Raw genomic sequence first — 25,070 nt, forward strand, 5'->3', positions numbered from 1 at the left:
AATTATAAAGAAACCAACCGGGTGATACAGACGTAAAATTGGATCTGAAGTTAGATATCTCAACCCTCTAATTCATAGCCAATGGGTCAAATAATATGCACGTTTCAAATGTCAAATAAAGGTTTATTCGTTGAGGGTCTATTTGAGCATAGATAGTAAAGAAAAGGAGCCAATGCGGAGCAAATCCTTGCCTCCATTCAGGGCTTATATTTTAGAATTTTAACCTCGTCCACTCACCTTAATCAACAAGCAGAAACCCCCGACTGTTCACAAAAAAAAAAAAAAAAAATTTGTCTAAAACTCTTGACCACTCGAGAGGAAAATAGTTTAGAGTAGCTCAAACAAAAAAAAAAAAAAAAGCAAAAAAGAAGCATTGCATGTATTTATGCATGCACAGTAATGCATGCAGGTAGACAATATCAGATTAATGTTTCTCAATGAAAGTTCAGATTAAAAAAAAAATTACTTACAATTAAACAATATGCACAGAATTAGGAACAAACAAAGATTGCAACAGCCGTAATCAGAGCCTCACATCTTTTTCTGCTTTTTCTTCTTTTTTTTCTTTTACTGTTTGGGTACAGAAGAAGGGTCTATATTCTCAGAAACCCACATTCAACATCCCAAAGTATCCTTTCTGTGTTTTCTTTTTGCTTGGGGAGAGGGGGGGAGAGGGAGAGAGACAAGTGAGCATGTGTCAACTCATCAGCTTTCGAAGTCTTTTTTCAGCAAGACTAGCAACTTTATTCTGCGGTTCAAGAACAAGAGCATGCTTGAAATCTGCATATACAAAGAGAAAAGAATTCTATAAGCGGGTTGAAGACTGCAGAACCTATATTAATATTTTGCCAATGTACACACATAAGAATTAATGAGCCATATGTGCAACTATTTGCGTGTCTGATTCAGTGTTCCATAACATGGCATGGCAACAGGGATATTCATATGGACCATGGACTATGTAACTACATAGATAAGCAGGTGGCAGAACACAATTTATTATTTGACATGGTTGAATAAGGATCTGAATTATATCCATATTTGAGTCCAAAATAATAATTCAGTTATATGGTTGTTTAAGAAACAAACATGCATATAAGATTAGCTAGCCTGTGTTATCGCTTAAATTTGCAGCAGGTTTTGTCCCATGTAGGTGTGTGTAAACAGAAACCTGGACACATAATTTCACAGTTTCACTGTCCACGACACTCCCAGTATTTTAAAGTTTAAATAATTTGACAACTAAAAGACACATATGGGCATGTAACAAACTCAGACTGAATATTTTCTCCCACCTACTAGCAGGGACATTACTCAACTAAGACTTATAAGAACTCTGAATATTAGGTTATTGAATCTGTATTCTCCCTTGCTCATCTAAGTGAGCTTGTATTGATATATATAGAGATTACATGATGAGGTTGTTTACAAGTTAACTCTAACTCTTAACTCGGATACACATCTAGCTAGGACTCTTGTTTGCTGATACATATACAACTAGAACTCTTCTTCTTATACTTATCTTCTCATGCCTTATTACTTGGATTCTTACCATGAGGTTCACTTGGACTCTTATTCTTGACTTGATCATTACGAAGTGGATGAGAAGTAGAAGGATTCATATGTGCGTTAATACCCTCCTGCAAGATCAGTGGGGGAGATTGGACGTTGAGCTTGAAACATAAGAGATGAAATCTTTTGGAGACTATCGACTTGGTAAGTACATTTGCTAGTTGGTCGGAGCTTGGAATAAAAAGAATTTCCAATGATTTGTCAGCAACTAGTTCCCGAACAAAGTGAAAATCAATTTCCACATGCTTGGTACGTGCATGGAAAATGAGATTTACTGACATATATGTGGCACCAATGTTATCGCCCCAAAACTTTGGTGGAGAATGGAGTTTTATGCCAAGGTCTAGCAAGAGAGATTGGATCCAAAGTAATTAAGCAACAATGTTGGCAACAGATTTGTACAAAGCCCGGTGGTTGAGCCATATATACGTCTTCAGACAAGATACCATGAAGAAACGCATTTTGAATGTCAATTTGCTTGAGTGACCAACCTGCGCAGTATGCGATGGACAATATAGTGCGTATAGTAGTAGGTTTTACAACAGGACTATAAGTCTCACCATAGTCTAGGCCAGCGTGTTGATGAAATCCCTTAGCAACAAGGCGTTCAACAAAGCCATCAGCCTTTTTCTTGAGTTTAAACCCCCATTTGCAGCCCACAACATTCTTGGCTGTCATTGGAGGAACAAGAGACCATGTGTGATTTTTGAATAATGCATTGAACTCAACTTGCATCGCATTGCGCCACTCACTGATCTTGACGGCATTAGAGAAGCAAGTAGGTTCTATAAGTGCAAATTCAGACGGTAAAGCCCGAGGTAAAGGACATCTGACAGGGCCATCTATGAGTTTCTGTAGCTTGCGAATGTCATTTTGAGATCTTGTTTGCATGGGATGTAGTCTAGGAGGAGCCGATTCCAGAGGTTGGATGGGAGAGACATGTGGCTCTATTTGAGGTGAAGAAGAAGTAGAAGGTGAGTGAGAGATGATGGAAGTATCCGGTAAAGATGGGAGGATTGGAGGAGTAGAACTCGAGAGGTTTGGAGAAGCTATTGGAAGAGAGAATGAGCTATAAGGGGTAGGGTGTGAGGTAGATGAAACAGATGGTAATGTTTTTGTAAAGAAGGGAAACACAATTTCATGAAATTAGGAAAGCAATAGAGATATACATTCGGCTTGACTCGAGATGATAACATTTGTAGCCTTTGTGATGCGAGCTATAGCCTAAGAAGACACATTGTTTCGAGCGAAAGGAAAACTTATGTGAATTATAGGTTCTAAGATTTGGAAAGGAAGCACATCCAAAAATTTTAAGGAATTTATAGTCAGGGGGATGGGAGAAGAGTTTCTCAAATGGAGAAAAAATTTTCAGCAAGGGAGTGGGTAACCGATTGATTAAATAGCATGAAGTGGGACAAGCTTCATTCCAAAAGGTTTTGGGAAGATAGCTATCAGCAAGTAGAGCTAAGGTTGTGTCACTGAGATGTCGATGTTTTCTTTCAACGCATCCTTGTTGTTGATGTGTGTGGGAGCAGGAAGCACGATGAACAATTCCAATGGATTGAAAATATTTACTGAGGTCGCGATACTCTCCACCCAAGTCAGTTTGTACACTTTTAACTTTTGAGTTGAATAAGCGTTCAATCATGGTTTGAAATTTGATAAAGACGGACATAACATCAGATTTCGATTGAATGGGAAACACCCAAGTAAACCGACTAAAGGCGTTAATAAAAGAAACATAGTAGCGATTACCATTGATAGGAAGAGTTGGGGAAGGACCCCAAACATCTGAAAAAATTAATTCTAAAGAATTACAAATATTGGAAGTAGAAACTGAAAATAGCAGTTGATGGCCATTGGCTTGGGGGCAGGCAGTGCAGGGAGTGATTGCCTTATGAGTGGAGACTGGTAGATGAAATTTAGATAAGACATGGTTGACAATCCAAAGGGCTGGATGTCTCAATCGTTTGTGCCATGGATGGGCGGTAGTCCTCTCACCAACGAGTGCTTGAGTTTGTTACGGTCCTTCGTAACGGGGAATGGAAGGTGGATAATTTGGATGGGGAAGTGTGTGGGATAGTAGGGTATTCGAGGTACTCTGGACCTCCTAAAGTTAGGATTATTCGAAAAACCCTAAAAAACTCCTAATCAACTACAAGAGCTGAATTATAATAATTTTTTTCTTGATATCTTATTTCATTCTTCAATACTCTATTTATAGGGTTACAAAGCTGAAAATACGGAAACAATAAATAAATATTACATAAATAATATTAAACCTAATGGGATAATTAATTCCCTTATTTCCTTCCTAATAAAAAACCTAATATAATGGGATATAAATCCCTTAATCTAGGGATTCTTGCATTATGAGCAAGACTCCTCATTTTCCTAATTAATTTATTATACGATGGTATTGACCGGCCTTTCTGTCCGCCGGGTAAGAAGAGTCTAGCACATCCAAACTTGAATTTTAAAATTTCAAAACGTCGCATGTGGAGCAAGCTGGTTATTGGGTCTAACTTGTCTCTGGGCCGGGCTATAAGAAAACTTTTGACCCGTTTTGTTGGGACTAGTTTGGGTCATCGTTCGGGTTTCCGTTTAGCCAGACTCTTCCCGAAACCTGTTCTTTCCCGTCCGTTGAGCATCCTGTCGGAGATTTTGCCGGAGATTTCTTCTGGGTCTCCCTTGGATCGCCTTTCTACTGGTGTCTTGGTGGACGTTCAGTTGGAAACCTTTGAGAGTGTGGGTATGGCATCGTCGGGATCTCCTGGGTGTCTTCTTTAACTGGAGACCTCGTCGTCTCCTCCTCTGCCTGAGATAACTTCGCCGGTAGACTCTGGGGTGATGTTGGGTTTGCTCCTTCCGGGGGTGGGTCTAGCTGTCAGCACTCTGATCCAGACGGTGATGTGGGCTCGGGTCCGACAGAAATTCTGCAGGAGTCTTCATTGGAAATTTCTTTGGGGTCAGAATTTGGGGTGGCTTCAGTGGGTGTGGATCTGTTGGGCGTAGATGGGGAATCGGGTTCTCTACTTTCAGCTGTAGAGTTTTGGGAGAGGTTGTCCCAGGAGTATGCGTGGAACGTGTCTGAGGAGCATAATGAGAGGTTCATGGCTATTACGGAAGAAATGATTAAGCGTCAGAAGACTAAGGGCAAGAAGGAGCTTCTGAATCTACAAAGCTCCGTTAATTATGGCGACTCTAATATTTCTTCTAGGTGTAGAAGAGGCAAGACCCATGCGATTTAGGGTTGTATGTCTAGGGGGTTTTTGTAGTTTGTTTCTCGAGGCCTTAGGTTTTTTTTCCTGTTGCTTGGGTTGTCTGATGGGTTTTCGGGTTAGCTTTGGTTCTCCTTTGTATAGCACCTGTATACTTAGGAGCGCTTTACGCTTCATTTTCTTAATAAAATTTTAATTACCTATCAAACAAAAAAAAAAAAAAATTATTATATGACTAATATCATACTAATAAACCTATTATTCTCTTAAACGATAATACGACACTTACCTAATTTAAAACCTAATTCTAATTACCCTAGATACGTATCAGAGTTATTGATGAAGAAACAAACGAAGGAGAGAGTTGATAGAGGCCATGCTCAATCAGGCCTTGATGGATTGGAGTCCCGGTCTTGTAGTCCTTGATAACAAAATGAGAGGAATAAAATTCAAAGAAAATAGAATTATCAAGAGCAAATTGACATATTGAAATAAGCTTTCTGTAGATTAAGGGAACATGAAGCAATTGTTTGAGCAGAAATTTGTGGCGAGAAAGTGAAAGAGATGCAGAGCCAATGTGATTAATGGACAAACCTGTTCCATTGCCTATGCGAATCTGATCCAGGCCAGTGTATTCCTCGGAAGACATGTTGAGATTTTGGATCTCATCTGTGATGTGATGAGTGGCACTAGTATCCAGATACCAGTTTTCCTCAAAGAGCAGCGATGGGGAAGAATAAAACGCTTGAGGGTTGTGATGAGATGCAGACGATAATGCTGGATCAGGTTGTTGGTAGCACCGAGGGGCAGTGTGACCAATCTTTCCACAAAGCTAGTATAGATAGGCCAAGAAGATGAGGTTGAATCTTGTAAGTAGGAGCCACGACCATGGCTGCTGGATGAAGAACCGTGGCCACGATAGGTGCTGCGTCCAGTGAAGGAAGAACCACGATCCCGATAGCCACATCCATGAGGCAAGGGAGCCCAAGCAAAAAAATGAGCTGATGGCTGTGATTGCTCATTGGATGAGAGATGATGCTCAATACGCATCTCATGGGCAAGGTGTCCATACAATTCATCTATAGATAATGGATCCAGACGAGCGGTTACAGAAGTAACAAAAGGATCATACTCTGATCCGAGGCCAGCAAGGAGGTATGAAACGCTTTCAAAATCGTTCAAATCCTGTCCAGCAGCAGCCATGTTATCACTCATGGCCTTGATAGTCTGGAAATATTCAGTGCTGGAGGAGTTACCTTTCTTGGATGTGGCAAGTTGGTAATGAATCTGCATGACACGAGATCTAGCTTTGGAGGCAAACATGGTTACCAATGTTGTCCAGAGATCATGGGCAGTAGCACATCCTATGGCATGAACGACGAGGGGCTTTGTGAGCGTGGATATCAACACGCTGAGGATCATCTGATCCCATTGACACCAGGCAAGAAATTCCGGGTTGGCCATAGTGACAGGAGCACCAGCATCAGTGTTGGTATTGGGGATGCTCTGGGCTGGAGGCCGAGAGGTGCCATCTAGGAAACCATACGCATCTTGGCCCTTGATGTAAGCCAGAATTTGAGTTCTCCAACTCGTGAAGTTCCCGTTAGAGAGCTTGATATTCAAGGAGTGGTTCATATTGGGGACGGTGAAGATCACAGAGGAAGGATTCATGGAGTGGGGTGGTGAGACGTTTGAGGATGTTGTGGAACCAGATGAGATATAGTGAGGGAGAAAAAAAAAAAAAAAAAAAAAAAAAAGACATTAGTGGATGAAAAGTAGGACTCATATGTACGTTAATAAGCCTTGATTCTAGGGGTGCAAAACTAAACCCTTCAGGTCGGAATAGTGGTATTTTAGAGTGCCGACCCAAAAGCGGTTGGAAATTAAATTTTCAGACCGAACCGCCCGTAGAACCAGCTCTTATCGAATTAGTGTTGGTTGGTGAGCAGTTGGCTTTGTCAGTTGGGCAGCGGGGTTGCGCCGTGGGAGTTGGATCTCTAAGATTGGTAGATCAAGTGGTCAGGTGGTAGATATGTAGGTGAAAGGGATAGGCTCACCATAGATCTTTCGTAGATTGAGCAAGAAGGTTCATTACCTCACTGAAGATGAAGGACCTGGGGGAGGAGGGTGGTGGGAGGGGACCGACAACAGTGACCTAGGGTTTCTCAGCTTCGACGACAAAGAGGGAAAGCCAAAACGAAAAAACCAAACAGGGTTGGGGTTCAAAAGAAGAGGATGATAAGCATTCCAAGAAATCAAGAGAAGTAGGAGAAGAAGGAATCGAAGAGGATGAAAAACTTTACCCAACCCCCGAGCTGACTCACTCGGAAACCAACATGATTTGGTCGGTTTCAGTCAGGCCTTCGAGCAAAATGAAAACCCCTACTTGACTCTACTAGCAGGGACTGATCAGTACAATGAACAACTTTTACATACGAATTTGTAGAAACTAAAAGCAAAATCACATGTCCTTTCAAAGATTGGGGGCACGTCTTTTAAGGATTTAATATGCATAAATCAACATCCTTCCCTCCCTGCACACAAACACATCCCATGACTCGAGGAATTATATTTTTGAGCCTAAAAAAAGAAAGGGGACAACGATTGATAGTCCATAACTGTAGGTACTTTTTCATTGGTGTATACAGTAGTTATATTGATCAATAAGTAATCTTTAAACTTTTGGAAGGAAGATGCTGAACAGGAATGTGCAAAATCACTATACAATCCAAAACCTGGAGAAGCTGCGGCTCATCACATACAAGATGAACATTTAGATAGTGTACAATCAGGATTCTTACCATCAGCAGCCTCTTTATAACGGAGAAGAGATTCTCTAGCTGTTCCACGCCTCAGATATGCCTTAACATTCTGCACAAACAATAAAACATTATAGATAACACAATTAATGTCTGTTCTCTGTGCATGCAATATACATCTCACGTCCCATTATTTTGACAATGCAGGTCATGAATCAAAAATCTTTTGCAATGCTACATATTTTTTAATTACACAAAAGCCAGCATCTTTAAGTGTAATTAAATCCCTAAAATCCCCAAGCAATGCAGTAGAGAAGACCAAAACAACTGCAAATCAGATTCAATATAATACTAGGTCAATTATTTAAGCATAACAGGACCCCCCCCCCCCCCCCCCCCCCCCCCGGCCCGTTTTTGGTACTATGGCCAATTGCTACAAAATTAAGGAATTAAAAAGACGGAGATATTAAGAAAATGTTTTGCATAGAGCAGTCAGCACAACAAGCTCGTCCACTCACCTTCTTATCAAGTACTATTGCCTTACTGCAATCCTCTTCAGCTTGTTGAAAACTGCAAACATTAGAACAACAAATACAAAGTCATTGGACAAAAAGAACATAAATGAATAATTTTGGATAACAAATTAAAGAACATACCATCCCAACTCTAAATAAGCAGCTGCACGGTTGCAATAGTAAGTTGCATTTGTCGCATTCAATTTGATAGCTTCAGTGTAGTAATTGACAGCCTTATTCCACTGCCTTCCCTTAAACGCAGCATTTCCCTGCAACAATGTTTTAAAAGTTATATGGAAATGCTCAGACAGTATATGTTGTGCATGCATGTGTTTGTGTGTGCATATTTGCATGCTTGTATAATAAGAGAATAATAATTTTAGTGGATAAGGTGCTTCTCTTGAATCTCAAACAAGTCTAACAGATTCTTTTATTGGTAAATTATACATGCACCCAGTGGGTCTTGAACCCATGAACTCACCTTCCACCCCATTTTACAGGGGAGATGAAGTGCCATTTGAGCTAAAGCTCATTGACACAAATCTGTAAATTGATAATAATAATAAACCAGCAGAGTAACCTAACCAATTAAAACTAGCATTCTCAAGAGAAATATAACCAAAAACACCTTTCAGATAGCCTATGTACCATCATAGATAGATAAGTCTTCAGCACAATAACACAAATAGTGACAATAAGATAATTTACAATGAACCTCTTTAAATGTACAAAATAATGACCATAGAGATTTATTAGGAACTGCTGACAGAGCTTTCTCTAAAATTGCAACTCATGATAGAAGACAGTTGATAAAGCAGCATATACAAGTTTGGAAACCAGAACAACAGTTAAAAATCCTTATAACAGGAAGCAGGAAAATGTTAAGTTAATTTATGTTATCAAACTTTTAAAATAATTAATCTTATGTTTGACTGAGCATAAAGATAAACAGGTGATAACATATACGCATAGACTTTGAACAAGTCAATCAATAGTTCATACCTCACTTGGTATTTGAAGTGACATTAAGTTACCCAGCCACAGTAATTATAACTTCAGATCTGAAAATATTAATCTGAAGTGGATGTCAGGCCTAGAAGTTTAGTATTTACAGGTAATTTCTTGGCAGAAACAGACAAAAACTACTTCTGTCTGATTGCCTCAGCCTCTGACATGTTCACTCCATAAGCACATAATAATTCAATTTATGTATACATGAATCTGAGAAATTCGTGAGAAATACTGAGAAAAAGTTGACCAATTTGTATACATGACATCTGGAGCAGGAAACTTAGCTCAGAGCCTTACATGATTAAACGGCAGAAAGAAGATTCAATGAGAGGGACAGACACGGCAGTTCTTAAACAACTGTAAATGATCAGCTTTAATGTCTAATCCTCAGCCAGATTATTTCATTTTGCAAAGCACAACTACAAGACACTGAATCTCACTAATAGCCTGGTTCAGACAAACTCAACTAGAAGAAGAGTGCAGAGAATAATTCATTTCCATCCACGGAAAGGACAATCTTATTGGCAAAAGGAACAAAGCAAACACACTAAAACGTTATTCTGGGTTATATCTGGGAAAGAAGGCATTAAAGCACACCAAAAAGTATCATGATGAGAGAAGAGGTCAAAATCAATCCAAAACCTTATGCAAAAAAGGTGCTGGCATGTACTATTTGAGCAAGAACCCAAACACTATGTTGAAAGATGCATCATATGATCAATAATAACTAAATTAAAGATGTCTGCACTAGAAACATTTCATTGTATGAAGTGTTATTATTACAGGGTCAAAATACTAGGGGTGAACATACCTTTTCTTTCAAGAGTTCAGAGGCATCCATGTTACCGTTGGTATCTGGCAATGGCACCAGATTAGATGCATTGCTGGCTTGCTCTTGGAGAGATGAATACATATCCAAGACCGTATCAAGAAGAAATTTATCAGCACCATGGAAAGTGATAAATGAAACAGAGATTGGACAATCATTGTGCTTTCCTAATGGAATGGTAACCTGCCGATAGAATGTAAAATAGATGTATAGTCTACCAGGCTACAGAAACTAAAGCATCGAGATAAAAACTGACGCAACAAACAATAAGTTACCTGACAGCACCCAGACATGCTAGCGATGCTTGATAGAGCGAATGCACGATCATGGAACTCAGCAGCAAGTTGTTTCTTCACATTGAGCTTTAATGGAGGATCAGCCACTGTGGGAACTACTAATATACCATCATCCTGAAAAAAAAAAAAAAAAAAAAAAAAAAAAAAAGAAAAAAGAAAGAAAAAGAAAAAGCATTAACAGATATAAGCAACATGAGCTGCTTAAACATAGTGACAAAAAAAAAAAAGGAGAAAAAAAGAAACACACAACTGTGTTTGACTTTTGCAAAAATTTCCCAAAAAAACAATTGTGAAACTATGAAGAGTGTAATATTTAATACACACAGACACAGAGAGAGAGAGAGACACACACACACACACACACACAAACACACACAACAAAAAGAATGACAACCAACCCTGAGCAAGAAAGCACAGGAGAAGAAGTCCTCTTTATCCAATGGCGATCCTTTCTGTCAACATGAGACCCAGTAAAATTGCCCTAATCATTATGGAAAATGAGAGCGCTTCTTGATGGAGCTGGATCAAGAAGGCGAGAAGCTTGCCAGTCAATGAAGAGATTGAAATTGTTGGGCTCATCGTTTTGTTTAGTCCCCCTTATTCAGTTGTTCTTAGTTTAGTTATCTCTTGTAACTTCTTTTCAAAAAAAGTCTTGAAATTTAAACTTGAGACCCAGCAAGATTGCCCTGCTCATTATGGAAAATGAGAGTGCTTCTTGATGGAGCTGGATCAAGAAGGCGAGAAGCTTGCCAGTCAACGACAGAGATTGAAATTGTTGGGCTCGTTGTTTTGTTTTGTCCCCCTTATTCAGTTGTTCTTAGTTTAGTTATCTCTTGTAACTTCTTTTTAAAAAAAGTCTTGAAATTTATTTAGTTGCGTGCTTTCACAGTGAAGTTTCTGTTTGATTGAAATGACTGATACATGCTACTAACTGATTTCATGGGAGAAAGAACTTTCAGTTGTGGAAGAGCGAGCGTGCGCGGCATGCACGCACGCACACACACATATATCTATATGCATATATATGTATATTACTTTGAAAATATATTGATTCCCAAACCCTAAATATTTTCATTTTCAGGACTTCCACATCTTAGAAGGATCTGCAATGCTGAAGAGCCACATAAAAAAGGATGGTCACTGAAGAAGTTTATTATGTGGATAAAGAGAAGAGTATATCTAGTCCATTTTCTTCGCTTCTCAAATCTGTCAAAAAAAAAAACACTTTTCACCGTTACTATATGAGCTTTAACTAAATTCAAACAGATGGTAAAGAGTTGGTGCAGTGCACGGGTTGGTTTGATCGGTTTCAAGGGAAATTTCTTTGCCGAACCATAGTAATCAGCTTGGGATTTCTCACAACCAAACGCCGTATCAAAGCAGTAGAATAATTGGTCTGATACAAAGCATTTTGTTGGCTTGAATTGGTCAGTTACAAAGGGAGGGGGGGGGGGGGGGGGGGAGAGAGAGAGAGATTGGAGCAGCGGAGATGGTGTGATCTACGAAGATCTTGACAAGGTTGCAATTGAAGAAGTCAATATGTGCCTTGTTAAATCGGTCACAGGTTGGTTTGATCGGCTTCATGCCCGTGACAGGTGTATGAAGGCAATTTGGTATGCTACCTTCTTCACCACTGTTCTAGTGGTGAAAACCAGACCCAACTCATGGCTGCTGAGTTTTCTCTGATTCCCTGACGTGAAAGCACATCTAGGGAGGTTGTTGTGGTCAGTTGACATTGACTATGGCGATTCCCTATGAGTTCGCCATAGTTTCTGGTGGTCGTCGGCGATTGTAATGTTTTGGTTTGTTCAGAGGCAGAACCTGAGTTTTGACAGGCTGTTGGTTGTCAATGGCATCTGTGAGTATTGCCATGGCGTAGTCGCCATTAGTTTCTTTTTTCTTTTTTTTATAAGTAATGGAAATTTATTAAAAGACCAAGTGGCGCAACCTAAATACACATGAAGTGTACAAGAGAAAAACACCAAGAAAATCAAGAATGAGGAAAAATTGTACAAAAATCTGCAAAGCTAAAAACAAGGAGAAGGGCGCTAGCAGAGATCCACTCAAAAAAGATTTAAGAAAACAAATTTATAGATCCAGGCTCATTCTATCACAATCCTCGAAGCTTCGAGCATTCCTTTCTTTCTAGACGCACCACATTAAGAAGGAAGGGACTACAATCCAAACAATATCGATAGCATTCCGACCAACCCTTCTTTACCAACACACCATGAGATCCATCACCCGTCTAGGCATAACCCACTCCACTCCAAACATCTGACATACCATATTCCACAAATCCCTCGCGACATCACAACGAAGAAGAAGATGATCCAGGGTTTCTTGACTCTTTTTATACATATAACACCAATCTAGCACTATGATGTGAAGCTTGCATAGATTGTCCAAGGTGGGAATTTTCCCTCAGGATGTTATCTAAGTGAAAAAAGCTAGCCTCAAAGGAGCCTTACACCTCAAAATGATAATGTCAATTCGTCAATAAAGCACAGAGGAGCACAGCCCTAGCACACAGGGAGTATGCAAGAGAACCCCTAAAAGGAAAGAACATAAAATAAATTTAAAAAATTTGCATAAGTAAATACACTTAGATGAGCCATTATCCAAATATATAAGTGTTAAGCAAGCGCTTCCCTAGCTCCAACATCGATGTCTCTACATCTTCAAAGTGTCACGCATTCCGCTCCCACCAAAAACACCACATTAAATACAAATGAACTAACTGCCAAACTTCCTTAGCTGGATCATACCCAAACGAAGCGCCCCAACTAGTCAACAAATCCAGCACCCTTCGAGGCATAACCCACTCTACCCCAAATGAAGTAAAAATGTAAATCCATAGATCGCGAACAACTTTGCAATGAAGTAACAGATGTTCAATGGACTCCCCACTCTTTTTACACATATAGCATCATTCAATCACCACAACATTCCTCTTTCGCAGCTTGTCATGCATCAAAATTTTACCTAATGCTGCTGTCCATACAAAGAATGCTACCCTCGCCGGAGCCTTTACACGCCAGATACTCTTCCAAGGAAATGAAGGACCATCTTGTCTATTTAACACTTCATAAAAGGACTTCACTTCAAATAGACCCCACTCGGAGAGGCTCCAAAACTAACTTATCATCCTCTCTATGTCGAATCGGAATAAAATAAAGCTGCGTGAAGAAAGAGAGTACCATCTCCACTTCCCAATCCTGAACTGGTCACGTAAAGATGATATTCCACTGAGTAACTCCATTTTGAACTACCAAATTATCTGCCACCCTCGCATCTTTATTCCTAGCAATATTAAACAATACTAAAAAACATAGCATCAATGATCTATCCACACACCACAAGTCATGCCAGAAACTTACATGCCCCCAGCCCCAATCTCAAATCGAATAAAGTTGTGAAACTTATCTCACCCCCTTCTAATATGTTTCCACACGCCCACTCCAAACGTACCCAAAACCTCATTAGAACACTAACCACCCCTTAGACTCTAATTTTGACTTCAATCACCAATCTATATAATGCCTCTCTTTTCCTACCATATGTCCACAACCATTTTCTCAGGAGAGCTTGATTAAACTGGATGAAATTGTGAACTCCCAACCCACCTAATTTAAATGGAGTACAGATCTTGTTCCAATTCACTAAATGGAATTTTGCCTCATCTCCAATGCCACCCCATAAAAAATCCCTTAGAAGTTTATCAAGTCACTTAACCACGCCCACTGGAATAGGGAACAACGACAAGTAATACGTAGGAAGGTTGAAAAGAGTACTTTAAAGAAGTGTCATCCGACCACCCTTCGACAAATAAATCCACTTCCATGCAACCAACCACCATTCCATTTTCTCAATAACACCATTCCAAATAGAAGTGGCCTTATAAGAAGCATCCAACGGCAAACCCAAGTAAGTCATTGATACGGACAGATCTTGGAAGGGCTACGTGGCAGTACCGTAGCCCTCGCGCTGGCGATGAATAAGTAGCAGTATCTCCATATTTTCTTATATTTTCTTTCCCCAATTGTTTTAGCTAATAAGGAATATAATTCTTCTAGTATTAATCTTTCCTAGTAGAATTTCTGCATCATGTAACAACGGTTAAACCTAATTGTTATGTCTTATGATCTAGCCATCTTCTATTTAAATATAACCCTAATGAGTAGAGAATCATGCTTGAGTATTATCAAAACCTAGAACATCTTTTGGTGTCTTGGAAGTCATGGCTCCCTCGAAGTAGCCCATATCCTTTTCCCTTAATTCTTGTGCTATTTGGTTTGCATCAGTCATAGGCAAAGAAGCGACCCGACATCCAAGGAGTTGAGCCAAACCTTTGACATCCTCCACCTCACCAATAGGAACATTTTCTAATTTTCCTAAGTTGATCCTCAACCCTAAAGCTGCCTCAAAACATAAGAAGATATAGCGCAAATGTCGAATTTGTTCTGTCTGAGCACCACAAAAAATCAGTGTGTCATCGGCAAACAATAAATAATTCACAACGAGAGCATCATTATCCCTAAACCCCACTAAAAACCATGTCAAGTAACCCTAATCCATTGCCTCAATCAACATCCAGCTCAATGCCTCCATAACCACCACAAACAATAAAGGTGAAAGTGGATCCACTTGCCGCAACCCACGAGAGCTATTAAAAAAGTCAGATGGGGTTCCATTCACAAGAATAGAAAATCTCAGCGTAGAAATACAAAATTCTATCCAAGCCCTCCATTTCTCCCCAAAACCACAATGCTGCAGCAAATAAAGTAAGAATTCCCAATTAACAAGATCATATGCCTTTTCTAGATTCAGCTTGCACAGCATCCCAGATTCCCTCGATCAAAGTTGACTATCGAAGCATTCATTAGCAATAAGCACTGAATCCAAAATTTGTCGACCTCCAATAAAAGCATTCTAAGTGTTGGAGATAATCTTGCCCAATACTGACCTAAACCTTTTTTTTTATAAGTAATAAACTGGTTTTATTAAATGCTTAAGGCACCCCTAAATACACTGTCAGTATACAAAGGAATCACCCAGCAAGAAAGCGAAAAACGAAACAGCCCACAAAAACAAAGAAACCCAACAAACCCTCAACAACCAAAGATCCACAAACGCAAACCCTGAACACGAAACCCACAAAGAGCACTCACAGCTACACTAATGAAACCCAAACAAACCCACAATAACCAAAGACCTAGAACCCAAAATCCACACAAAATAGACTCAAGCACCTAAACCTATCCTTCCTTCGCATGTCCGGATGACAAGCAGCCAGGGGGTAAAAAATCAGCTCCCCAGACGGGCCAAAACCAACCGGTGGCGCAAAACCAACAGAACTCCCCTTAGAATCCAAATCCGAGTACCCGAAGGCAGAGGAAGTGAACCCAGAAGACGCCCGTTTTACAGGTCCCTTGGAGACAGTGAGATCAGCATGAAGATTAGCTCCTTTAGACATCTCAGTACGTGGAACCGGCTCCTTCAGCTCCGACTGTTGAAGACCGGCAGTAGACCCAACCCCCACAGAGCATTCAATACCAGCTTCAGGAACCAACGAGATCCCTAGACCCGTATCCTCACAACGAGGCGCATCTGACAGGAGCAAAGTTTTGTTATTAAGTTTCGGCATGGACCGGCTCAAACGAACCCCTTTTTGCTTGAGGCATCAACCGGACCTAGCAACCCGGCTCAGGAATTTCCAAACGACCCGGCCCATGGCCAAGTTGAAACTAACGAGCATCCGTACCCACGAACTTGGATTTGAATTCAAATGACTTGCTCTCGCACCTCGAGTAGAGTAAACGACATGGGTCTTCTTCTTACCCAGCGTAGAAAAATTCAAAAGCTTGTCCACTGGGTCAACTGCGAAGCTTGGAGAACATGCTGGAAGCGAGGAACCCACCAACGACCCGTGCAGATTCACCTCCAGATCGAAGCAATTCACCGCCATTCTCCCGTCTTCGGCCACCCTACACCACGACTCCGAAAATAGATCCAAACCGTGCGTCTCAACGTTTGAGACCGGCAGCCCATTAAGCTTGACATGAGAGGCAGATTCCCCCCGAACTACGGCCGCATACAGACAAGTTCCACCCAGCCAACCGAACGAGGCACCTCTTAACTGTTTCCCCTCCGAAGCCTCCTCGACAATAGCCATGGCCCATGGAGGGTGGTTCGGCCACCTTAGACCGGCCAAGGAGTGGCAAACCGTTAATTTTAGGACAGAAAATCTAACAAAAGTACCAAATGGGTTTTTACCCCTAACTCAAGTACCACCGATGATACAAATGAAAACTCAAGTACTAAATTTAAAAACGCTTAAAACTCAGGTACCAATGGGGTATTTAACCCTTCTTTTTTTCATTATCTCCATCTAATTTATTACAACAAATAAAATAGATGCATGTCAAAGGCCAACAAACTCATTAATAAACTTGATTATCAATAGAAACAAATAAAAGAAGGAAGAGCAACGACAATATTTTTTATTTTTATTTTTGATAAGTAAGAAAACTTTATTAATAAAAGCGTAAGGCGTCCTTAAGTACATAAGAAGTATACACAGGAGCAGCCAAAGCTAACCTGTAAAGCCCAACAAAACCCGCAAAACCTAAACCCCAGAAGCCGAAAAAACACCCAAAAGCAAACTACAAAAGAGCCCAACTAAGATACAAGGCACCCCACCACCCGCCAAGGTGCACCAACCTACACCCGCCCAACTAAGATACAAGGCAACCCACCACCCGCCAAGGCACACCAACCTAAACCATGTGTGCCTTGCCTTTCCTACGCCTAAAGGGATCTTTCGCGTCGCCATAATTGATGGAGCAACGACAATATTATTAGAACTTTAACTCTTAATAGTGAAATACATAGGAAAAACAATATTTAAATAAGAAGTTGGGGATACCTTCAAGAGATTTTGAAGCGCGGCCCGCATTTCAGTCCTAACCTTATATAAAGTTTTCATGTTCTCACGTGAGGTGTTAATTGCTGCAAGAATACGATCAGACACATCAGGTCCTAACTTGGGTTTGACCGATTTTACCCATTCTTCATGATTTGATTTGAATTCATATCTGAAAGCAGGTGTCCACGTCATAGAAATTAGTCAAAAGAAAACCAAAGGCGTCAGCTAGACTAGTACTAACAGTATTCAAGGGCTGCATTCACTATAGAAAGAGAGAGAAAGAGAGAACCCATAAAATCAAGTTTGCATCATGATAGATAGAACAAATATGAACTAATATCATCTCGAACAATTTAAGAAGGAACAATCAGCAGAAAGCAAAAGATTAGACAACTGAGCAAATCATATCCAAAACAATGATTGACCCACAGGTAAACCTTGAAGTAGATTAGCAGCTAAGCGAGTAACACATACTCTAATACTAAATTAGCCAAAAATTATGTTCAAACCACCTTTCTCTAAACAGAAAAGAATGCATTAAAAACCTAAATGAACACATGCCTCATTTGTCTATACATTCTGGGAACTCTTTGAAAGGGACCAGTAGATTGAGTGCTTGGATAAGTGTATTTTCAAAAATGAATTATTTTCATACCGTATAAGAATAAGGTAAGCATTGACCTCAGCAATCTGTAGGTCAAATTCTCTTGGACAATCAAACATTAACATAGCAGGTATTTTTGATAAGTAAAATATATTGAAAAGGCGCAAAGGGGCGCAACCCAAAGTACACAGGATGTATACAAGAAACTCCTAATGTAAAGAACATAGAGAACATCTATCTAAGAAATCAAAATAGGAACATTCATGCATTAACTTAATTCTATCTCTCCACATAAACAACATTTGAAGCATCTTTCTCTTTAGATTCGACAAACCAGTCTCACAATCTTCAAAACAGCGTGCATTCCGTTCCCTCCAAACGCACCACATCAAACCAGTCTCACAATCATCAAAACAGCGTGCATTCCGTTCCCTCCATGCCTTTGTCACCTTTGCAGTAAGAATATGAGTAAAATTTAGGCCTCTTGATGCCATGCAGTGCATAGACATTCCCCTTTAAGCGATAAATTTAGTAACTCCCCCCCAACACACATGCGAAAGAATGCCATCGACATCTTCCACCTCCTTTTGGGATGGATGCTACCTTGGTAACTGTTAGAATAATGGTGTAATATTTACATATTCTAGGAGAGAGTGATGTGTCCATAATCTAGAAAGAAAGTGTTACGGACCTCCGTAACGGGAGATGGATGATGGTAATTTGTATAGTAGGTGTGTGTGAATGGTGTAATAGTAGAGGTACCCTGGGCCTCCTAATGTTAGGATTATTCGAGGAACCCTAAAAAACTTCCAAGTAACTACAAGGGTTGTCTAATATAATTTTTCTTCTTCATTTCTTTATTGACCACTTTATTAGGTTTATATAGAGATGATTACATAAGGGAAATATAATACGTAAATATTACTTCTAACCCTAATGGGAAACAAGTCCCTTATTTCTCTCCCTAAAATCTTGCTTACTCTAATGGGGAATAAGACCCTTATTTCTCTCCGTAAAATCCTGCTTACTCTAATGGGAAATAAGCCCCTTATTTCTCTCCGTAAAATCCTGCTTACTCTAATGGGAAATAAGCCCCTTATTTCTCTCCTTAAAATCCTGCATTTATTCTCCTAGTAGGATTCTTGCTTTATGAGCATGTATCCTACGTTTACAATGGGTCCTCTTGCCTTAATCAGCCACTTTCTTCTCCACGTAGTATTCTTTCCATCTTAGCCATGTTGTGCAGCTCAAGACTTTCCTTGGGAGAGGCATGGTATTCGGCAGCTCACTTCTTTCCTTCTTAGTCATGGTGTAGACCCGTAACAGAAAGTGAGGTGCCATAATGAGATGTCCTATTGTGAGCTGTATGGGTAAGCTGTCCCAGTCAAGAATAGTGTACAAAGCTTCTGTAGATAGAAATGAACTGCTAATAGAGGGCAAGAATAATTAAGTCTTTTTTCCTCAAACAAACTGCCTTATATGCTAACATGGTATTAGAGCATACTAAACTGTGAAACCTTTCTTTCGATTGTGTTCCCATTTTTCATTTACTTAATTGACATTTCTTCTTCTTCTTTTTCTATTTTGATTTTACAACCATTAATCTGGTCACTAGTAAGTAAGTTCATCGTGACCAGACATTTTTCATCAAAGGAAGATGGCGCCATCATCACTGTACCAGCAGAGATGTTGACGCCATCAACCTCACTGTGGTTTCTATCATGGTTGTCTGTGCTGTGATCAACTAACTCATTCAGGGTAGTTATGTGGTGCTTGCACCGGTGATCTCTGTATTGTGGTGGTTGAAGTGCTCACCAGTAAATCTTTGTTGTGATTTCAATCGATTGGGTTACTGTTATGTAAGTGTTAATGGTGTTAAGCTTTTCGGAGGTTTCTATCATTTGTGGAAGTCAACACCGTCTACCATGTGTAGTTCTCTGGTTGCCAGAGACACAATTAGTGGTTCAATGTTATGATTGGTTGTTGTTTGGATCTATCAGCATTCTTATTGTGGTTGTCAACGACCTTTGTTGCCGCCGGTGGCCAGTTTCGCATCACTTTGTTTAGTACTATTTTCAGCCTATCATTCACTTATTGCTGGGTTTTCATGGGCAGTATGGCTACTAAATCTGATCTTGTTCCTTCCTCCACGTTTAATGCTCCCATGACTCCCATTAAGTTCAAAAGGAAGAAGTACATTTATTGGGTGAGATCTGTGGAAATGTTTCTTTGAGGCAAAGGCCTATTTGACCATCTAGTCTCCGCCAAGCCGAAAACCGGAGACTCCTTATTCTTTGGGATCAGAAGGATAATCAGATCATGTCTCTTCTCGAAAGGATCCTGCTCTAGCATCTGAGTCATCATCTACTCCTCCAGCTCTTGAATCTGATCTGATATCTATTCCTAGAGATGAGTATGCAAAATACTTAGCCCATAAACAGGCCTCTTCCGCTTCCATGGCTACTCTTGCTCAGCCAATTATTGCATCTCACTGTCTCTTATCCTTTATTTGTGATCCGTGGGCTATCGATTCTAGTGCAACAGAACATATGACTGGTGCGTCTACTAACTTGTCTAACTATCATCCTTGTGTGTCCTCAAAGTATTACCCTTGCTAAGAGTTCCCTAGCCAAGGTTAAAGGCTCTCGGACCACACAGCTTAGTACTAGTATTGAATTATTATGTCTTACACATCCCTAGTCTCCCTTTTAATTTATTGTCCCTAGTCTCCCTTTTAATTTATTGTCAATCAATAAAATTACTAAAGACGTTCAGTGTTCTGTCAGTTTTTACCCTTCTTTATGTATATTTCAGGATCTTAAGATGAAGCAGATGATTGATATAGGGCAAAAAGTTGGTGGCCTCTATTATCTAGCCTTCGCTCCTCTCTCTCCCCCATGAACACGTGGTCCTCTTCATCCCCTTTCAATGGCACTGTCATCTTGGACATCCGTCTCTTTCCATCTAAAGCATCAAATTGAAAATCTTAATAATGTGACATCTTTTCAGTGTGAAGCTTGTCAAATTTAATAACAATAGACGTGTGTCCATTTTGACTCGCCCTGTTAGTCATTTCTCTAGTCCGTTTGAGTTAGAGCACTTTGATGTATGGAGTCCTATCAGTACTCCATACAAATCTTTGCAACTATTTTGTAACATTTGTGATTCCCGTATGACTTGGTTGCTTATGATGAAAATTCGTTCTGAGTTGTTTTTCATCTTTCAACTTTTCAGAAAGAAATTAAAACTCAATTTGGTAAATTTTTTTGTATTTTATGGTTTAACAATGCCAAAGAATATGATTCTCATCTTTTTGCCGCCTCTCTATACCCTAAAAATATTGTTCGTCAGACCACTTATATTCACCCTACACAATAGTTTTTTTTTTTTTTTTTTTTTGATAGGTAATTCACCCTACACAATAGAATGATGTTGTAGAACACAAGAATCACCATCTGTTGGATGTTGGTTCTACCCTTTTGATCCATATGAGCATTCCAAACTTTTTGGAGTGATATTGTTCTTATTGCATGTTACCTCATCAATTGGATGCTCTCCTCTATCTTGGATGGAGCATCTCCCTACTCCATATTGTTACTTTCCTCCCCACCTTTCTCCTTACCCCCTACGGTTTTTTGCTGTATTTATTATGTCCACAACCTTGGACCGGTTTTTGATAATCTCGATCCACAGCCCACTAAATTTGTGCTTCTCGATTACTCTCAGACTCAAAAGGGTTATCAATGTTACAATCATGTTCTGCAGTGCTATTTCACCAGTGCTGATGTCACCTTTTTTTAGTCCCAGTCATTTTTTTTTTTTTTTTAAGTAATTGCAATATTATTAAAAAAAACAGCGTAAAACGCCCCCCCTAGTACACACGGAGTATACAAGAAGCAAAAGTCTCACCACCGACCCAACAAGAAGAAGCCCACAAAACAACCCAACCTTAAGGCCCCGAGAAAACCACAAAAACCCCCAGGGCAAACAACCCTACATCACATGGGTCTTGCCTTTCCTACACCTAGAAGAAATTTTAGAGTCGCCATAATTAACGGAGCTTTGCAGATTCAGAAGCTCCTTCTTACCCTTAGTCTTCTGACGCTTAATCATTTCTTCCGTAATAGCCTTGAACCTCTCGTTATGCTCCTCAGACACATTCCACACATACTCCTGGGACAACTTCTCCCAAAACCCAACAACCTTCTTCCTAACATCTATCTCCCACTCCGACGTCAAGTTCTCATCCATCTCAGCCGAAGAGAATGAATCTGTATGGGTGGAAGACGTCTCCAGTGCTGGAAGAAGAGAAGAAGTCTCGGAAAGTCCAACTACAGAACCCGAAAACTCAGGGAATACCGAAGGAAGACTTGGTCCGGCTACAGAACCACCCCTGAAAGAAGACAGAACCGGAGAAACACCAGGAGCAAGCTCCTCTCTAGCCCTCCTCAAGCCCTCAGAGACACCATCAAAGCCCTCTGGTTCAACCCCGTTCTTATCCATTCGTACAACATTAACACCCAAAGGTCCAGTCCCTGTATCATATGTTTCTGGAACCACCTCCATCGTCTCCGACAAAAGAGGACACCCAAGCAAACCCGACAACAACATACCCACACCCTCTATGGTATCCAACGAAGCATCCTCCAAGCCACCAGAAGAACGACAGACCAAAGGAATCCCAGAAGAAATCTCTGGCGACATCTCCGGCAGAATTCTCAACGAACGGGAGGCTAAAAGTTTCGGGAGGAGTCGGGCTAAGCGGAAACCTGAACGTTTACGACCTAGTCTTGTCCCGACAAAACGGTCTAAAATATTCCTTACAGCCCGGCCCAAAGCCAAGGTAGACCCATTGCCCAGCTTTCTCCACGTGCGACGTTTTGAAAATTCGAATTTCAAATTTGAATGTGAGAGAAGCTTCTTACCCAGAGGACAGATAAGCCGGTCTTTGTCGAACAGTTCAAGCGGAGGTGATTCCAAAGAGAAGCAGTCCACCGCCATCCTCAACTCATCCTCTGCATGCCTCACTGACGGGAGAAAATCCAGAGCACATGGCTCCGACGACGCAGTGCTCAACCTGGAACGACTACCCCCCACAAAAGGCACCGAACCTGACCTCAACACCTCCACAAAGGAGGGACCCTTCCAGCAAGGAACCATTCCCATGTTTGCCTCTTCTTCCTTCCCCTCATTTTTGACCGACACATACGGGGACCCAGATCCGCAGCCCATTTTGGCAGAAAGGAAAACAACGGCCTTTCTCAGCTTGTTTGAGAATTTGAGCCAACCCCACCTACCATGGCCTTCCGGGATCAAAATGAGCCATTTCTGGCCACCCAACCCGAATACTGCTGCCTCAAGGAAACGGCCAGCATAGTTACTACCTCTCCGAGCAATCAAAATTTTCGACCCTTCCCTGAAGGATTTGATGAACTCTTGATCTTCCGGGAAACCCAATAGAATCTCCAGCGTTGATGCAAGCCACTCCGAGCATTGTGGACTGATGACGATTTTGCCGGAAAAACTTTTTCTCTTCTCCCCTACCCTCAGCCTTGACGCCCCATCCAGAACTGAGAAGACAAAAATCTCCGACTCCACAAGAAAACTTTTCTCCATCTCAAGAAACCCCCAAAACGCAGAACGGCCGACCCAGAGAACGTTACAAAGTCACCGGCGGAAAGGAGCCCACAAAGAGAAACCACTGGTTGATGCCCCTACACACAATACAAAGGATACCCAAGAACCAGAAAGATGGAACTCACACCCCGACTTCACAACTAAGAGAAAGGGTCTCCTAGCTTGATGCGCTCTCACGCGCCAACGATAGGTCAGGGATGTAGAGAGATTATAAAAGCATGTCCTCAACTCGTCTTGTCAGATACCAATCATGAAAAGACATCAAAACAAAGTAATTTTTATGATCTATTCCCAAGAAACGATTTTGTAAAATCTTTGAGTGTCGGCGCATAACCCGGGTTGTATGTCATTCGCTGATTTTTTACTTTCTTGTTCGTTTCTTTCCTCTGATTAGGGGCACTTTTGTATACTTCATGTGTACTAGAGTTGCGCCCCTCTGCGCTTACTAATGAAGTTTTTACTTACGAAAAAAAAAAAAATCACGCAGAGGACCCCTAGTCATATATGTTTGAGTAGCCTACATCCTCCATTCCTCTTCCTTTACTGATTTCTATTTTGTTACGGAGGTACTAAGTCCTATTTGTTACGGACCTCCGTAACGAGAGTTGAACAATGATAAATTGGATAATTTGAGTAGATTTGGGTAGGATAATTCGAGGTATCCTGAGCCTCCTAATGCTAGGATTATTCGAGAAACCCTAAAAAAATCCCAAGCAACTACAAGAGTTGTCTAGTAATTTCATTTTTGATATTATTTCATTCTTCAATACCCTATTTATAGGGTTACAAAGCTGGAATTACGGAACGATAAATAAATAAATATTACAAACCCTAAATAAATATTATTAATTCTAAAGGGAGACAAATCCCTTATTTTCCTATTGGAGATATTGCTTTACAAACAAGACTCCTTATTTTCCTAATAATAATAATAATAATCTATTATTCTTTCCAAGATATAATACGACTCTTACCTTATTTAAAAACTTAACCTAATTATTCTCTTAAAGAGGACATAAATAAAATTCCAAAAATGCCCTTGTTACATATCCTAAGTACGTAACACTCCTACCCTCTTCAAATGGACCTTGTCCCCAAGGTCCTAGAAAGATGACTCCAATAACTGCCGACGTGGTCCACGTGGAGGGTAGCACTGGAAAAAAAAAAAAGGTTGCATAAATATTGCCCAACTCCAGTCAGCACCGGATGAGTCTCTCTTTTCCCCCAAATCGTGGCTTCCTCTCTCTCACCTCCAATTTTCCATTTAGGGATAAACAAATTTGGTAACCTATTTCTTTCTACTACAGGTCCTAATTTCACACTGCCAACATGCGTCCCTTCTCTTCCATCTGCAACTTCTTTCCATTTTCCTCTAGCAAATTCCAGTTTGAATTCTCCTTCAGCAAAAAATCCGGAAATATCAGGTACTGCCATAGCATTCTTCAATTTTTTTCCAGCAGCAAATTTCGGATTTCCATTTCCTTCAACCAAAAATCTAGAAATCTCCGATCCCATCTTCATTCTTCCTCCGCCAGTCAAACCCGAGCGTGCTCCTCTATCCACCTCGCTCACCGGAAACTGTCAACCTGTATATCTACATCCGTCATAGAATCGTGGAGGCTCGTCCCTGTTTTGGATGGAAAATTCTGGGCTGCCGTGATACACGCCGAAATCGCCATCCCTTGCGTAATCACCATC

General features: G+C 40.5%; 1 protein-coding gene across 1 annotated transcript in view; it reads right to left on the reverse strand.

The window, feature by feature from the left end:
- Positions 1 to 428: 428 nt before the first annotated feature.
- The window catches only part of LOC133881460 (outer envelope protein 64, mitochondrial), a 47,955-nt gene continuing 23,313 nt past the window's right edge, over positions 429 to 25,070 (reverse strand). Inside the window, exons 7-13 of the mRNA XM_062320394.1 lie at positions 17,132 to 17,300; positions 10,183 to 10,317; positions 9,890 to 10,090; positions 8,209 to 8,336; positions 8,071 to 8,122; positions 7,595 to 7,664; positions 429 to 780 (exon numbers count right to left, since the gene is read on the reverse strand). Of these exons, the coding sequence (XP_062176378.1) occupies positions 698 to 780; positions 7,595 to 7,664; positions 8,071 to 8,122; positions 8,209 to 8,336; positions 9,890 to 10,090; positions 10,183 to 10,317; positions 17,132 to 17,300 (838 nt within the window). The 3' untranslated portion in view covers positions 429 to 697. The remainder of the gene's footprint in view (positions 781 to 7,594; positions 7,665 to 8,070; positions 8,123 to 8,208; positions 8,337 to 9,889; positions 10,091 to 10,182; positions 10,318 to 17,131; positions 17,301 to 25,070) is intronic.

The sequence above is a fragment of the Alnus glutinosa genome, chromosome 11, assembly GCF_958979055.1.
Source record: "Alnus glutinosa chromosome 11, dhAlnGlut1.1, whole genome shotgun sequence".
Lineage (NCBI taxonomy): Eukaryota > Viridiplantae > Streptophyta > Magnoliopsida > Fagales > Betulaceae > Alnus > Alnus glutinosa.